The sequence below is a fragment of the Harmonia axyridis genome, chromosome 1 (genome assembly GCF_914767665.1).
Source record: "Harmonia axyridis chromosome 1, icHarAxyr1.1, whole genome shotgun sequence".
NCBI lineage: Eukaryota > Metazoa > Arthropoda > Insecta > Coleoptera > Coccinellidae > Harmonia > Harmonia axyridis.
The window spans coordinates 21,466,561-21,485,567 of NC_059501.1; the positions used below are offsets into that span (position 1 = coordinate 21,466,561).

Sequence of the window (19,007 nt, forward strand, 5' to 3'; positions counted from 1 at the left end):
TAATTTAAAACTATGCACCTCGCTAGCCGTCCCTAGAGAGAGACTTGTTCTGTCTCTCTTTATCTACTTGGTAAAGAAAGGGATGGATAGAGTGCTTTGTTCGATCATGTAGCACGAGCAGCGATGGCCCTGCAAACCAAATCAGTTCGTTACCTTGCGTTTCGTGCGATCCCCGTGTTCTCCGTGTCTCTGTTTTCGTGTGTTCCTTAACTAAAATCGACTTGGCATTTCTCTGGACTCTGATTTACTCTTTATTTGTGGAATAAAGTGACAACTCGGCACTCTATCGGACACTGATTTGTGTATGCAACCATGGCGAATCACAAGTTTACTCATAGTGAGTACGCTGACATGCATTTAATCTACGGCGAAACCAGGCGTGTTTCAAATCGAGGCAATGTGAGTTACAATTCAAGATTGGCTGCAAGGTTGTACTTGGAACGATATCCGAATCGTAATCCTACCAACTACGAAGTAATTTTGAGAACTGCAAATGCTTATCGCGAGGGCAGACTACCAGGGACGAATAGCCGATCTGGAAGACCTCGAACGATTGACGACAACGTCGTTTTAGAAGAAGTGCGAGCGGAGCCAGGAACTTCAGTGCGAAATATTGAACGCCGTACTGGAGTCCCCAAATCCTCGGCACAACGAATTTTGAACAGGAACAAATACCATCCCTTCCACATTCAACGCGTACAAACTCTACAGCCGACTGATTATACACCGCGTGTTGAATTTTGTCGAAAAATGATACAAAAGTGGAGAGAAAATCCCAACTTTTTAATGAAGTGTTGTGGAGCGATGAATCGGCCTGCAGAAGGGACGGATACACCAACTTACATAATATCCATAGCTGGCAACTAGAAAACCCGCACGAAACAAGAGAAGACCGGTCCCAATACCAATTCAAAATCAATTTGTGGACGGGAATTTTTAACGGCCAAATAATAGGACCGGTCGAGTTGCCAGCTATTTTAAACGGGGCAAACTACCTGGAAATGCTTCAAAATGACCTGCCAGGATTATTGGAAGACGCGCCGTTGGCACTCAGGCAGAGGATGTGGTTCCAGCAAGATGGCTGCCCGGCACACTACGCTCGGCGGGTTCGCGAGCACCTCAGCAACACATTCCTCGACAGGTGGATTGGGCGATTAGGACCCATAATGTGGCCACCGCGATCCCCGGATTTGAATCCACTGGATTTTTTTTATTGGTAATGTTTAAAGGACAAAGTGTATGCAAAACCAATAAGAAGCGAGGAAGAATTGCGTGAACGCGTATTCGACGCAGCCCGGACCATATCGGAAATTAGTTTAAGAAAATTGAATCGTAATTTTATAAAACGGTGTCATTTATGCATTAGAGTCCGAGGGAAACAGTTTGAACATTTACTGTAAGTTAGATTTAAGAATTAATTAAATAATCGAAAGTTAAGTCTGTTTTTAATTAATTTACCTTTTTTTTCAATAATATTCCTTTTTCGCTTCCCCTAATCCATCTTTTTCCCTATTGTGACTTTAACAAATAATAACAAAGACCGGTATCAAATGTAATGTCATAGCAAGCGGCAAAATTACCTGATAGCGGGGTTCCTAGTTTCAACTTGATTAAGTAGGGCATCGGTAAAATGATGAAAATACCTAGTTTTATGGGCATAAGATTCGTGTATTGTACCATTTCTAAATCTGTCTAAAATGCCCAATTTTTTGATGTTACTTGCTCGTTTTGTTTCAAGGATTTTTTTTCACAGCAGGTGTCCAAAGTCGAAGTTCTCGTTTTGCTAGCAATTGAAATCAAGATTTATCCATTAATTTACGGAAATCCACATATTTTTTTGACAGAATCATACTCATGTCATCTTAAATAACTATTTAAGATTCCATTACAACAAAAAAATAAGCTTCGAGAGCTTTCCAGCAGAATTCTGACCCTGACAATGTTAAAAAAGGTGAAAATTCACTAAAAGACGTAATTTGGTAATAACTCGAAAACCATGCAACTTTTACTGGGGTCATGTTAGGCTGGTTAGGTCCCTCTTTAGCTGACCTACCTCCGGTGTCACTGTGACGTGCCACTTATGGGACACCCTGTATATACCAACGATTATTTCATTTGTAAGGTACAGATTGAACGTATGACGCAGTTGATATTTGATTTCCTCAATTTCATTTCCTCTTTCTCACTGTTGTGTATCAGTGACCCCCTCCTTATCGTTCAATTGCGACCAATTTGCTCTTATTTCTTGCCAATAAGCAGCTGTATCTTCTGCTACCTGTATAAACCTTTCAATCATTACACTCTTTTGGTGAATTTTAGAGTTGTTTGTTCTGACTAGAGGGTATTTTCGGGGAGAAATTTACCTGGCGCCCATTTCATTAACTTTTATATCTTACCATCTTGAAGAATCCCCCCGTCTCCACTGAGGCAAGCCGCGGATACCTAAGTAGGTAGTTCAGGTAAAAACCTAAATTTTGAGGTTGCAAAATTTTGAGGTTACAAACTGGCGAATGATTGACAAGCTACTCACAAGCTACTAATTTCAAGCTCATTTCTTTGATCTGAATTTTGTAGGTTATTTGTCGGGAACTTCAAAGAAATGCAAAGGTGCGAGAAGATACAAGAAGGACCGAATATTGGTGGGGATTCTAGTCCTAGTTGAATGCGAGATGATGTACTTAGTATAAATTTTAGGAAAAAATATAAGCTTCAATGTAATGAGTAAATCGAATGGAAAAGTGTTCTATTTCCTATCATCATCCACTTCCCTACATCATTTTTGAATGTTCAGTAGTTTTTAATATTTTTAATTTGACTCGCTGAGATGAGGAATAATTTCAGTGCCGAATATCAATATCATCTCATTCTTATTTTTCATCCGATACCTGTGTTCTGAATCCTTCACAGTGATTTTTTCAACTAACACTCTTTTGATGATTTTCATAATTAGTGAATGAAAAAAAAGGGATGATTGAGATAATCTGCTATAAAGAATGGAATAATAAAGTAGTGTTTTTCAATGTTTTATTTTTCCATCACGTGAGCATTGAATGAAGGTATTCCTGATTGACTGACTGAATTATTTGGATTTATTGCAATGGACATGTCAATGTGTCTATTGCAGTCGAGACCATATGGTAGATATTCTCGAAATTTATATTTCATTATATTCCAGTCGTTTTTGATAATCAATGCAGTTTATGCTTCCTTTATTTTCTGTGAAGCACCCCCAATGTTACGTCATTGTACTTCGGTTAATATGACTGAGATAGACACGAGAGCCAATAAAAACTGATTGATTCACGTTTTATTACACCATTCAAACAGAATTACACCGATAAAAAGTTACGCAACATGTACAGTTTTGTTATTGTTTTTTTTTTCGAAACTCTTTGACATTTTTTTTTTTTGGATAGAAGTAATTGTCAGTTCCAATTTACATCGGACGCAAGAAGCAATTACTTGCCTAAAGTATCCGAAGACATCGAAAACAGATCCAATATTCGGCCTAACCATCGGTCTGAAGTGACGCCGGAAAATCGATGACGTCTACGTAAGCAACGCCGTGGCGCTGAAGAGGACGTCGGATCGGAAAACTAAACAGCCATTCAGTTTCGTTGTGGCACCTGGCCCGACAATGCCTCAGACTAAGGGGCTTCAATTTTTTCTCCTAGTGACAATTTTGAGCCACGCAACTGGTACTGATCTCTTCAGCAATTCTTTTCTGGTCAGGTTCAAGAGGGATGTCGACAAAGAGGAGGCTCACAAGATCGCCCTGAGCCACGGTTTCGTCAGTATGGGCCCGGTAAGTGATCTGTTGAAGTGAACAGCTGTTTTGGATGTAAATATTTAATGCCTATGCTGGAGGCGCGAAGAGATTTCTTGAGTGAAAGTTCAATGTTTTAAAGATGTAATATGCTTAAATCTTCCGTATGAAACACTGAATTGGGAATTTGAAATATCACATGAAAATATGTTGGAACATAATTGGCAATAAATGTTACATAAGGATGTAGAGATTAGGCCTGTCATTTCTGAACTGAAAATATGGTCCACTGTAAAAGACGGAAAAATCCATAAACATCGGGGAATATTGTTTCTGTTTATTTCAAGTTTTCTGCAAGTTTCCAAAAACATCTTGAAAGTAGGACATTCGTTGAACAGAATTGTGTAGGTGTACTGTTTTTGGATGTAAATATTTCAGAATTATGCTGAAGGCGCGAAGAGATTTCTAGAGTGAAAGCTCAAAGTTTTGAAGATGTAATATGATTAAATCTTCCTTATGAAACATTGAACAGGGAATTTGAAATATTACATGAAAGTATATTGGAACATAATAATTGGCAATAATTGTAATATAAGGATGTAGAGATTAGGCCTGTCATTTCTAAACTGAAAATATGGTCCCCTGTATAAGATGGAAAAATCCAGAAATATCGGGGAATATTGTTTCTGTTATGTTCGAGACTTCTGCAAGTTTCCAAAAACATCTTGAAAGTATGACATCAGTTGAACAGAATTGTATAGTAGTACTGTTTATGGTTGTAAATATTTCATGATTATGCTAAAGCGCAAAGAGGTTTCTTGAGTGAAAGTTCAAAATTTTGAAGATGTAATATGATTAATTCTTCCTTATGATTGTACTGGGAATTTGAAATATGGGATGAAAGTATGTTGGAAAATTATAATTGGCCATTATTGTTACATCAGGATGTAGAGATAAGGCCAATCACATCTTAACTGAAAATATGGTCCACTGTATAAAACGGAAAAATCAGTAAATATCAGGGAATACTGTTTCTGTTATGTTCAAGATCTCTGCAAGTTTCCAAAAACATCTTGAAAGTAGGACGTCAGTTGAACAGAATGGACTAATTTAGTGATGTTGATAATACTATATTTGACACGATAGAATTAAAATATAGAGCAAAACTGATAAATCAGTGAAAAAATTTCGAAAATCCACCAATGAATGACTGAGAAATAGATTATTTAAATTTACGTATTTTAGCGCGGAACGTCTTTGGTCTGTGACGTCACGGCTCTTGCCTGTGATCGCTACACCAAAAATTACGTTTTAATACTTAGCCGCGCCAAGGCTCTCGTGCCGTTTGTAGTTGTACAGTGTAGTTTTAACTCGAGTTTTGTTTTTATGCCACCATAATGGAAGAAGGCTTCGTGAAAGGACTAAGTGACAATTTGCCTAAAATAGATATATTCGCAGTGATGGAGTTTTATTCTTCAAATCCATCTTATGTCAGTGCAGAAATAAAAGGAGTTACACTTTTCAAGTTTGCTTCATCATGGTTCAACTTATAACGATGATTTATTTAAAAAACCTTTCATAAACAGTTTGTAGTTGAGTACAGGTTGTTGAAGTCTATCAATGGCAAAACATATTTATGTGAGGAGTAAAAAATAAAAAGAGAAAAAAGTAATTTATATGTATGTGTATAGTAAGTTATTTCAGCAATCGTGTAACGAACAAAACACGACACGAACGGCACAAGTGATTGTACACCAATGAATTCGTAAGCACTCTGCGAATACCAGTCGTCTAGTGTGTGACGTCACGACACTTACACGTACTATGAAATTATCCTTCCATGCGCAACTTCAAAGTCCCATAACTTTTTCATTTCTAGAGATATTTCGATGATTCTTCCACATTTTTGTTTCATTTCACTTAAATTTTTAGAATTAATCCTTAACAAAAAAATGAAAACTAGTCCATTGTGTAGGTGTACTGTTTTTGAATGTAAATATTTTATAATTATGCTGAAGGCGTGAAGAGATTTCTTGAGTGAAAGCTCAATGTTTTGAAGAGGTAATATGCATAAATCTTCCTTATGAAATACTGAATTGCGAATTTGAAAGATGATGGAAAGTATCATGGAATTTGATAATTGACAATAATTGTAATGTACAGATTCGGTCAATCATTTTTGAACTGAAAGTATGGTTCCCCTTTATGAGACGGAAAAATCAGTTAAGATCAGGGAATATTGTTTTTTTTTTATTCTCAAAATCTCTGCAAGTTGCCGGGAACATCTTGGAAGTAAGACGTCAGTTAAACAGAATTATGAGGGGTTCAGTTTTCGATTTAAATATGTCATACTTTTACTGAAGACGCCAAGATAATTCTTGATTGAATGCTAAATAGTTTAAAGATATAAAATGCTTATAACTTCTTTATGGAATACTGAATTGGGAATTTGAAATAGCAGGTGAAAGTAGCTATGTTGGAACACAATTGGCAATAATTGTTACATAAGGATGTAGAGATTAGGCTTGTCATTTCTGAACTGAAAATATGGTCCACTGTTTAAGACGGAAAAATCCATAAATATCGGTAATTATTGTTTCTGTTATTTTCAAGACTTCTGCAAGTTTCCTAAAACATCTTGGAAGTAGGACATCAGTTGAACAAAATTCGTAGGTGTACTGTTTTTGGATGTAAATATTTCATACTTATGCCAAAGGCGCGAAGAAATTTCTTGAGTGTAAGCTCAATGTATTGAAAATGTAAAATGTAAAATGCTTAAATCTTCCTAATGAAACATTGAACTGGGAAATTGAAATATTGGATGAAAGTATGTTGGAACATAATAATTAGCCATAATTGTAACATAAGTAAGTAGAGATTAGACCAATCATTTTTGAACTGAAAATATGGACCCCTTCATTGGACGGAAAAATCAGTAAAATCGGGGAATATTGTTTTTGTTATTTTAAAGATTTCTGCAAGTTTCCAGGAACATCTTGAAAGTAAGACGTCAGTTGAACAGAATTATGTAGGAGTATTGTTTTTAAATGTAAATATGTCATACTTTTGCTGAAGACGTCAAGATATTTCTTGATTGAATTGAATTTAATGATGTAATATGATCGAATCTCCCTTATGAAAGACTGAATTGGGAATTTGAAGTATCAGATGGAAGTATGTTGGAACATAACTGGCAATAATTGTTACATAAGGATGTAGAGATTGAGCCTGTCATTCCTGAACTGAAAATATGGTTCACTGTATAAGACGAAAAAATTAATAAATATCAGGGAATATTGTTTCTGTTATGTTTAAGATCTCTCAAAGTTCACAAAAACAACACGCTTTCAGTTTTCGAGATACTAAGATCAAATATGAAATATAGATTGAGAGCGCCTATTCGATTTAAAAAAAATGGCTTTCGGGAATTCTAATTTTTCCACAAAGATTTGTATTTTCTCTAAGAAAACATTTTATGTCAATATATATATGTTCATTAACTGACTTGTCCGGTTTGTCGGTCCTGGTGGCGGCCACACTATGCCGAGTGATTGATGTAACGAGCTATAAGGAGATATTTTTTCAGGGGTCATGCCTGAGGCTTGTAAATTCCATTTCCTCGATGAATGTAGACATCCGGGAGTCTTTTCAGCGTTAGGGGGGTCTGCCAATGGATCTTCTGGTATTTGAGATATCTCAAAACCTGAAAAAGCTATAAATAAAAAAATCTCGAAACTTCAACGCTCTGTAGTTTGGTAGCACATGTTTATAGGAAAATACTTATTTTGTCCCGAAAAATAAGCCCCCGAAATATGGATACTGAAATTTGAAACACCCTGTATAGAAAAGCCAAATAATTGACCATATTCACCGTCGCCATATTGTTGTGCGACAATACCAACTACCCAGTGTTCCCAACGGAGAAATATTGAGTTCACTAGAAAAATACCGCTAAAATCAAAAATACTATCAGCCATAGAGATTATTCTTCCCCTGACTATTCCCAGAAATCGAGCGAAGACTTCATTTATACACTCGGCCACTGTTAATTTGTTTATAAAACCACCTTTCAGTAATGTTTTTATTTCTAAATGGTGAAATTTTTGCGAAATATTGTCCCAAACAAGCCTATCTGGCGTAGCAGCCAGAAAAGATAAACATAAACTTCACTTATAAACTTTATATTGTGGAATTTTTCTAGTAAACTCAATATTTCTTCGTTGGGAACACTGGGTAGTTGGTATTGTCGCACAACAATATGGCGACGGTGAATATGGTCAATTCATCGATGGCGATAAACAGATATTAGAAATAATACTAGTAATAATACACTTATACAGGGTGGCCATCTGAAAACGAAACAGACGAGATTACAGACGAAATAAAGTTTTTCGATAGAAATGCTCGGACAGGTCGATTTCTGTTTCGAGGGGGACAACTTAAGATGTAGGTTACGGACGCATAGCGCTTCAACCCTTGCTACTACAACCCTCACCCCCAAATTTTGAACAGGGAAGATGGGGTGAGTGATACCTCATTTGAAAGGTATTTTTATATTGATTTCAGCACAATAATTGTTTTTTCATTTTATGCATTAGTTCTCGAAATATTCTTAACTAAGTATTTGAAAATTAAGTGGTGTTTTCATAGCACTTGTAGTGTTTTGTGAAAAATCGACATTTTGAGCTTCAAAACAACCATAACTGTGGCTTCCTTCCTAACTAACTAACGCATGAATATTTCGAGAACTAATGCATAAAATGAAAGAACAATTACTGTGCTGAAATCAGTATAAAAATACCTTTAAATTGAGGTATCACTCACCCCATCTTCCCTATTCAAAAATTGGGGGTGGGGGTTGTAGCAGCAAGGGTTGAAGCGCTATGCGTCCGTAACCTACATCTTAAGTTGTCCCCCTCGAAACAGAAATCGACCTGTCCGAGCATTTCTATCGAAAACCTTTATTTCGTCTGTAATCTCGTCTGTTTCGTTTTCAAATGGCCACCCTGTATATTAATTCACGACATACATACATGGTCCCTTTCAAATGTTGAAAATTGAAAAGAAAATATGATGACTACTAGCAGGATTGATTTCTCAATATAAATTAGAAATACATCTATGGAAAACGTCTATTTTTCAAAAGATTGAAATGATTTGAGGAAAACATCCTCTTGTTCATGCAATAAATTTGGCTCTTGAAAGAAGAAAGTGATACACAGAGATTTTTAATAAACAGTGTAGGATCCTATCTATGGGGTCTCTTCATTGTCTTCGTCTTGTTCTGGCCCATCTCATCAAGTCTTGTATCCCGCAGATGTCTTTAATTTCCTCATTCCTCTCATGGCCGTGTAATGTATATCCTGTTATATTTCTCAGTATACCTATCTCAGTTATTCTTAGTTGTCTTTTGTTTTGACCATTTTCGGTTCTTGTTTCAATGGAATATGTAACGCTTTGCCTAACACGTTAGCCAAATATACGCTAGTGCACTCCTCATTCGTTATACTTATTCCGAGAAGTTGAAATTATGTTATTATATCTTCATTCAATATTGAAGAAGACACATTATTTTTATTCATCACAAAGTTTGACTCAGGTTCTAGATTTGATGATTGACATAGATGGTAAGAAACCTTTCATTGACGTTAAATTTCAAATACTTTTTTCTTTGCATCCTTCTCCATTCAAATCCAAAGTTATATTGAGTTATCTAACTTTGTAACGAATTTTTCAAGTTCTACTGGAGTTTAATCCTTAATTAAGATTTCTCGAATAATTCTGCCTTAATTATTCTGATGAAGTCTCTGTGCTGCACCCTTCTGTTTTTTTATTTATTATTTGCATGACCTGATGAATATTTATTTTTAAAATCGAGGTAGAAAACATAACACAAAAATTAATCCTAAGATTCACTAAAAACAAAAATAACTACAATAAACAATGTTCTCTATCCCGACTCGCCATATGCCTCTGTGAGACCACCCGCAGATGCTTATACCAGTTAGAATATCAGTTTTATTTTGTTTAGGATTGGATATTGTGTCCTAGAGACACATCACTGTTAATTTTTTACCCAACAGCGAATGGTGGAACGGGTACCAAAAAATGTTTTCTCGGCCTGAGACTCGAACATCTGACCTTCGGATTACGTGTACTCAGTCAAGTCAAGAATTATTTATTTACATATTAAGATATAATTTGTTACGTTTTTTACATCTGTGAAATATTAGTTCTTATATTAAAATATCCACTATAATGTTACTTTACTACATATTGATGAACTCGATTCAATTGACAATTGTGTGTTTGTGTTTTTCATAGTATCGTATAATTTAGTTTTTTGAAGATATTTGCAAGGAAATAAAAACAAGAACCTCCTCAAGATGATTAGGAGTACGATATCCTACCCACTGAATAAATCGACTCTAAATTTATATAAAAAGGTAAGAAACAGTATGGTCCTTGTTTCATATTTCATAGACTGTGAGTTTTTCACTCACACTTGAATTTTGTATGAAAAAATTTAATAAATATTTTGACAAATGAAGGAAAACATATCAAGAAAATATCAATATGAAATTTGTGATGAATATTTAACGGCAGAAATCGAAGAAAAATTAAAAATCTCCCAAATTGATTTATTATCACTTTGATTTTCAAGATAACATGAAAAATGGTGCGTCTTTAGGAGGAACGATGAAAATTCATGATTATTTGAAATGATTCTTTCACCTGTGCTGAATCTAGAAAACAATATCCAGAAAAGCATTGACTGGGCGCTCGTGTCATTCATGCAACGTGCCGTTATATAACCCAAAACTGAATAAGGGTATTTGTATGTGAGATATGATTTATCATAATTGTCTGGTTATCTGAAGGTTTCTGGATAGATGTTTTACTTACACAAATGAAATTCCCTTTTTTCGACCAAAATGGTTTATAGTGATAAAAGAATATCCGTTTAAGATGGAAGATGGAACAACGATCTAATCATGTTATTATATCACTTTGTTATATGCGCTATTTTCCTCAGTTATTTGTACATAATCAAGCAACGTTATTTCCTCATTGTCTCTGAAGCTTCCAATAAGTTTTCTATTTTCGAGAAAACCAGAAGTACAAATGAAAAAAAAATTGGTCAGAAATTGACGCTAAACCATTTAATGTTGAAAACTGGTCAAAGTTGTAAACAATTTTTTTTGAAAAACGGGTTTTCCTCAATAACTTTCTATGTCTGTATTCGATAGTTTTTCCAAGAACATATTTGGATAGCCCGAAACAATTATATCATATTGATGGATCACTTCTCAATTATGTGATCCGCTTGCGTGAATCACTTTGAATTTCTGTAAGGAAGAAGATCTATACTACACAAAAATTTTGAGTAACCTGGACCTACAAGAAAGATATTTCTTCAAATATTTATCAATTTTCACTTAAGCGATTATTCACTTCATTATATCTACACTTGTAGTGGCTCTTTGCTAGTCCAGCAAAGTCACCCATAACACACTAAAATTATCAGTTTGTGTTACAATAGCCAAGCATCGCCGAACGCGGTAAGTAAGGGTGACAGCTTAAAAAAACTATTATGGTCAAATTGAATGTACAATTTAAGGACTTACACTGTATGCTAGGTCTATAATTATATAAGAAAATTGATTCGAAGAAAAACAATCGAGTTTGAAAAACACCGATTAATAAACCAATAATGAAAAATCAATCTCACTTGAAGTCAATTCAAAAACTCCACAGAACTCTATAGAATCGATTGCAGACTAGATTTGGAAAAGCTCGAATAAACTGAATACATGCCGTTCGGGTGAATCGGAGAAAAGCCGCCGTAATAAGATGTTGTTGAACACCCTTTATAGAAGCCCGAATTCGAACTGAATGACGTCCGGATGTCAGAATCGTTGATTCAAACTACTTGTCCTGTTATCAACCGTAATTGAATGGTGTCAGAGAGGGATGATAATAGAGAAAGTTCATATCGGAATAATATCTTGATGCTATTGAATCTGTTCTGATCTTGTGACAGTCATGACCTTGAAATGTCAATGATTCAGTGAAGAAATTGCCTACTCCAGAAATCGAAATGGAGCATTTACTGAAAATTTTGAGATTTCTTTTTGATATTGAAAAATACAGCTCTTTGCAGAGAAAGAGATCTAGGGTAATAAATATTTTAATCAGGTTTAGATCTTCCTTAGGAACTATTAGTTAATACGTAAGGGAAATATTATAGAGGTTTTAATTTTGAAATAAAAAAAAAACAGTGTATGTTTATTTCATAAGGTATATCATTAACAATGGAAAACGATAACACCCAAATGGCCGCCACCGCAATGGTAACATCACCATATCCCTTTCGTGACATTTACCGAAACAACTCATACATTTGCGGCTATATTTCCTCGATAACTTCACGAATTCTAACTTTAAGATCTTGAATCGATTTTGGAGCATTGATTCGATATAAATCTCATCTTTAACCTGGCCCAAAAAAAAGTCTAAAAGTGTGAAATCACAAGATTTCGGTGGCCAATTCTGATCCCCTCTTCGTGGAATAACACGTCTAGAAAACTTATCTTAGAAAATTGCGATTGTTTGGTTTTATGTGGCACGTAGCGTCATATTGTTGAAAATAAACATTTAACAGTAACACGTTGAGGATGGAGAGGCTTTTTAACAATAATTCTTGGATTTTCTGAGTCCCAAATGAGGAAATTCTGTTTATTAACGTGGCCTCCGAGGTGAAAATCATTGAAGATGATTTTTCGATGAATATCCGGATAATTTTGATGCATTTCAAAAACCCAATCATCGAAATATACGACGTTGCTGGTTATCGACCGGCTTGAGTTCTTGTGTTCACTAAACTTCAAACGCCTCAAGACCTAAGTGCAAAATACGGTGTTATGTCGTTTATGGAATGCTTAATTCCCAAGATCGATGAGGAATCTACAAACCTGGGTTTTCGTCAACACTACGAGCTACAGCAACAATATTATTACGCTTTTATGATCTTGGTCATTCTGAAATAATGAAACAAACTTTGTTTCATCGTCGAACAATTCTTTGAATGACGTGATGAACTCTCTTTTTGTGTCTCTTTTTTTCATGTCCCGTGAACCCATTTTCTTTTCTTCTTTTGTTGTTTTACCCCATTCAAAATTGATGCTGTTATGACAGACAGGTCAATTTCCGGAAATGCCATACCAAAAATATAATTTAGTACACAAGAAGGCACTCGAAACACATAAAAAATTACTGAATATAGTCAGAATAACCTGACGGATAGATGTGAATATCCAAATCCAGAGATGTTGAACGGCGTTTGTTTGCTTGTGAACAGCTGCTTACAAGGAATGTAGCTGCTATTTTCAATGAACTGGTCCACAGCGATTTTGATTCGGAACAGTGACTGAACTTTGTCGTTACTGATGTGTGGAAATTGACCTTAATCAGTCATATGAAACTCTGGCGGTTTCTGCACAACTATTTGTTTTCAGTACATACACGTTTTCCTGAATTCGATGCTCACTGAAAGCATCTCGAGAACCATAGAAAAAATCTCCGAGGACTCCCGATTTCTTTTTTCGAAATAATAAGATAACAGAAAGCAGATCATAAATATATTCATTCGTTCTAAAGTTACAGTGCTTTTCTGAACAGTAACTGTTTCAAATATTCCGTTATATTTTTTTTCTGTTCAAAATATCAAAATAATTCTAAAATATTTTTTTCCAGTAATTCCTATCGGTTTTATAGCCGCAGATTTGTCGAAAAGCTTTCTGTTATCGGTTTTTCAAAAATATCATCTATCGAAGATATTGAGTTTTTCTACTTCATTTTCATTGGACATGTTGAATATAAATATTTTTCATTTTTTTTCGAGATTAATCCATTTTGTGTCCGTTGTATAAATGTAATCAAGTCATATATAGGGTGTCCCATTTAATTTGAAAATTAATTATCGTTTTAGAGAGTTGGTCATTTTGAAATGCGACAACCTATATTATGTGACTATATATCATAAAATAGACACAAAATGAATTAAATCTTGAAATAAAAGGAAATTATTTATATATAAGGTGTTCCATACTGAAAATAATGTCGAAAAACTCATTATTTTTGAATCGGATGGCATTTCTGAAAAACCGATAACGGATGCTTTTTGACAAATCGGCGGCTAAACAACCACGTTGAAAAATATAGGGTTTCCCATTTAAGGAACGCCAACTCTTCTCCATATCTCTAAAACGATAATTAATTAATATGATCTGTTATGAGAGTCATATAAACCATAAAAATTACTGAAAGAAAAGATTTTTGAATTTTTTGAAAATCTCGAATAGAAACCAAGATATTGCGAAATATTTGAAACAGTCAATTTTCAGAAGCGCCCTGTAACTTGAGAACGAATCAAGATATTTATGAGCTGCTTTCGGATATATTATTATTTCGAAAAAAAAATTCGGGTTCCTTACAGATTTTTTCTATAAGTTTTATAGTTCAGCTAACAGACATTTTTCAGAAAAGCTCTGGGTTTCGATAATATATCCAGATATCTAAGATCTTCCTTCTGATATCTTATTATTTCGAAAAAAGAGCCTGGGTGTTCTTTAAGACTTATTCTTTAAGTTTTATTCTTTTCGAGATGCTTCAGTGAGCATCGAATCTGGGACAGCCTGTACTACCATTGATCATTTGGAATTATTAGTTCTCGGTGATTTTGGTTCGAAAAAATACTTTAATTAATGTGAAAAGAATGTATCAATTTGCAGAAAAGAAGAAAATCGAAATAGATCTTCATTTGGAACGTTGTATAATGTACGACATTGCCGTTCATTATATTAATTCATTATATAAAGATTGTGGGCAGAAAAAAGGCTTTTTATTTTCTTTCCTTATGAACCACCCACATTTATCAATCTTTCAATTTATATCTCCACATTTCAGAAATGTGCATAGGTAGGTTATGGAGTAATCTTATGAGATGAATTTCAAGTAGGTAAGAGATGTCGGAAGAGCATTAGGGAGATGAAAATTACAATCTTTCAGCCTTTTCTTTGCGCTCTATTCTCCTACCTACCATTTTTCCATTCTCCTTTGGTTCCATTCGATATTTATTTTTTCCTCGTGGGAAACCCCCTTATCTGTTCTGACATTGAAATCGAGAAATATCAATGCTATCAACCTTTTCGAATTAGCAGGGAATAATCTCTCATATCTTTTTTATATGATTGCCCGCACATACAGGGTGTTCTGATTTGTATCCGACAAACTGAAACAGGTGATAGATCACATCATTTTAAGCAAAAAAGTTCCTATGAACATGGGTCCGGAAATTCTTCGTTTCCGAGATACAGGGTGTTAAAGTTGAAAAAATAATTCGCGTTTTCTCAAATATCTTTCGACTGATTCCAAATAATTGTATGAAAGTTGGTACATAGGGTTTTGTGAGGTGAGAAATTCAAATTTGTGGTCGATTTGGTTGTATTTTCTAGAGGGCGCCACTGGCAATAATTTCGTCCCCTTCAAACCGTTGCAACTTTTCTGTGCTTTCCTGTACGTCATTCTGGACTAAAAAAATCAATTCCCCTGACTTTTCTAGTTAAAAAAGGTATGACTCATTTAAGTTGCTAGGGGCAACCGTTTCAGAGAAAAACGCTTTTAAAGCCAAATCCATATTTTTGTAATCTCTAAAATGTGTAGAAACAAATTTGTAATAATTTTAAATTAAATATTTTTTAGAAGTAACAATTTAGAACAAAACAAAATAACATAATAATTTTTAAAGAAGGTGTTCGAAATGTCCACCGTTCTGTTGAATGCACAAATGACATCTTCGAATGATTGATTGTTTTACATTCAACAATTGTTGCGGCAATAGATTTAAAATGGCTATACACAATGACAGATTTAAAGTGTGTTAGGTTCAGATGTCATTAATTATAATTATAGTTAACTAAGTTAATAGCTCAATAGCTTATCAACAAATACAGGAAAATGGTATTGGTTACCAAAGGCCCGAACGAAGCATACAAAGAAGAAATCATCTACAGAGAAATAGGATTTTACAGACCTTCGAAGAAAATAAAAACTCAGTATTCGTAAAGCATCCCAACAACGCAATATTTCAGGAAACAGAATATTCAGAACACTTAAAAACAACAATTACATAGCATACCACTTCTACTTATTAGTGGGCATTAGAAAATCCGCATGCATTTCGCCTTAGAAATTTTCAAAATGAATTTAAATTTAATATTTGAATAGGAATAATTTCATGAAAGGATTTCGAAGCAGTCAAAACATATTAAAGAAAACGCGAATTATTTTTTCAACTTTGACACCCTGTATCTCGGAAACGAAGCATTTCCGGACCCATGTTCATAAGAACTTTTTTGCTTAAAATGATGTGATCTATCACCAGTTTCAGTTTGTCGTAAACAAATCAGAACACCCTGTATGTTGAACAAATAACTGTACTTTGCGAACTTTATGCTAATGTCAAACGATTAAGTTAAGTCTACTTATGAAAAATTGGTGAAAATTTTCACGACAAAAATAATATTTTTCTTTATATCTCATGCGACTGAAACGGAAATTTGGGAACGTCGAGTTTAAGCGATATTCGAAAAGTGAAGAAGAATTTTAGAAAACACCGAATCAATTCACTCAGAAGCGTAACATTCAGAAATATACTAGATGATGTTTAGGTACCCCTTATTTTTTCATAAGGCAACATTTCGAAGAAGTCAATGGAATGAATGAAAAGCCAATCCGGCGCATTTCAAAGTTTGTCTCTTGCTCACTCGCTCTTATTTTATATCTCAAACTGGGCATTTGGGAATGCTTTTATACTTTCGTATTTACAATATTCGTTGTTCGAAAAAATGAGTTTGAATTTTAATATAAAACTAAATTGATAATTGAAAAAACCTTATTAAGTTTTTCAATTGATTAAATTATCTGCAGCCATCACTTCTTTCTACTATCCGCAATAACAACTATGTACAGGGTGCCCAAATTCAATGCTCACTGAAAGCATCTCGGAAACAATAAAAATTAGAGAAGAAGACTTAAAGAACCCCCAAGCTCTTTTTTCGAAATACTAAGATATCAAAGCAGATGAAAATGACTCTTTCAAATATTTCGCTATATCTTCGATATATTCAAAAAATTCTGAAAAGTTTTTTTCAGTAATTTTTATAGTTTATTTGATACTCATTACTCATAACATATCATATAAATGGATTACCGTTTTAGAGATATGGAGCAAAGTTGGTGTTTCTTAAATGTAAGTAATTTTTATAGTTTATTTGATACTCATTACTCATAACAAATCATATAAATTAATTACCCTTTTAGAAATATAGAGCAAAACTGGTGTTTCTAAAATGGGACACCCTACATTTTTCAACTCTGTTTTTTAGCCGCAGATTTGTCGAAAAGTATTCCGTGTTCAAAAATGTAATCCTTTTCGAAGATATTTATTCGAAGATTTCGAAGATTTTTAGTTTTTCGACTTAATTTTTTGATGGGTCACCTTGTATATAAATGCTTTCAATTTATTTGGAGTGTTGATTGTTTTTGCGTTTATTGTAGAATTGTGAACCTGTTGTATAGATCAACACTCCTCTATATCTCAGAATCGACAATTAATTTTCAATTAATGAGGACCACCCTATATAAAACTGATTTAAATTTGAACTCCAATACAGAAACCCAAAAAAATGACGCTGTAATTCACGTGCAAATTTGAATATTGTGTTAACAGAATCATCGAATCAAAGTAGTTAACCATACTATACTTTCAGCAACTCAAATGACACTTGACCATAACTTTGACACCTGGTCAGTTGATTTTTACATTGATTTGCGTTTCAGAAACCAGCTGTCAGTTATCCAAAAGTTAGCTTCGGAGAGTCCGATAAAAAGATGCTAAAACAAACCTAATACCAAAGCCTACACATAACACAACGGCACTTGGAGGATGAATAAAAATGAAAGCATCAAAATAAGGACATGGTTTTCTGTAGTAAAACGATGTTTACTCACTGGGTTATAAAGAAGATATTTCAGAATTAAGTGTGGAATAACACTTGTGGAAAATGGTCTCCTCGGGTGGTTTGATGACACGTGTGTTGACCTTTCAATAACGTTATGTTGAATACGCGAGGAGGTATTTCGTTGATGCATCATAACATTTCGATCTTCAATGATTCGACGTTCGTATACTAGCTGGCATAAATTTCGACTTTAAATAATACTCAAAAAGTAATGGTATGGCGGTGAATTTTTATTATAAAATTGAGAAATGACTCGACACGTTGGTATGTCAAGTAGTCCCATCCTGCTGAAATCTTTTGTCATCGAGAAAATATCTTCGAACTGAGGCATAAAAAAATTATCTCGTCTTCGAAGAATAATTATTCTCCCAATCATTCCTCCAAAATAAGGGAGGTTTAATACATACAATTTTGAATCTTTTGAATCGTCCAAGAAAAAGGAATCATCCCCTCTCTGAACATTCAAAAACATTCATGGAATATTTGGAAGAATTTATTTTATGAAAGCTTCATGATACATAATCATATTACATTATACATTCTTACAATAATAAATGAAATGAAAAATATTCACAACGAATTTCTAGCTCCTATAAGTTTTTGAATGTTTGAGTCGGGCTTCACAACGAATAACCAATATTTCTATGATAATATATCCGATCGGTTTAAGACTATGCGTATACCTACCTATATTTACTAACTGACAAAGGAACTGCAACACCCAGGAGGAAATGTTCAAATTTAAAATGTTTATTTTGGTAAAACATAGATATTATAGCAAGGAGTAAATGATTGAAATTTGGAGAAAAAAACGAAGGGTATACAGCTGTCCGGTGTACAACCGGTCTACAAGAAGCTCAATATCAAACTGAAGTTCACGTCTTTCTCCCCGACGTCGTCTAACCCTTCTTCGGCCATCATGTGCACCCAAGGAGAATCGAGATTCATCAGAAAAGACGACCTAATGCCATTCCAATGTTGACGTTCTCTGAACCACTGTAATCGTTGCCGGCGATGCTCAACCGTCAGAGATAACACAAGATGTAGTCGATAATGCTGCAGTCCAAAAGACCTTATCTGGCGGTAAACCCAAGCTTGATGAAAAATTTTATGTTGATCGCTACTAGAACCATACAAAAACTAAACAGAATATCGAA

The 19,007-nt window shown here is 34.4% G+C and overlaps 1 protein-coding gene across 1 annotated transcript in view; it reads left to right on the plus strand.

Annotated features, from left to right (window-relative positions):
• The first annotated feature begins 3,479 nt into the window (after window positions 1-3,479).
• Window positions 3,480-19,007, plus strand: part of LOC123682466 (neuroendocrine convertase 2) — a 122,095-nt gene continuing 106,567 nt past the window's right edge. The window contains exon 1 of the mRNA XM_045621080.1: window positions 3,480-3,805. Coding sequence (XP_045477036.1) covers window positions 3,638-3,805 — 168 coding nt within the window. The 5' untranslated portion in view covers window positions 3,480-3,637. The remainder of the gene's footprint in view (window positions 3,806-19,007) is intronic.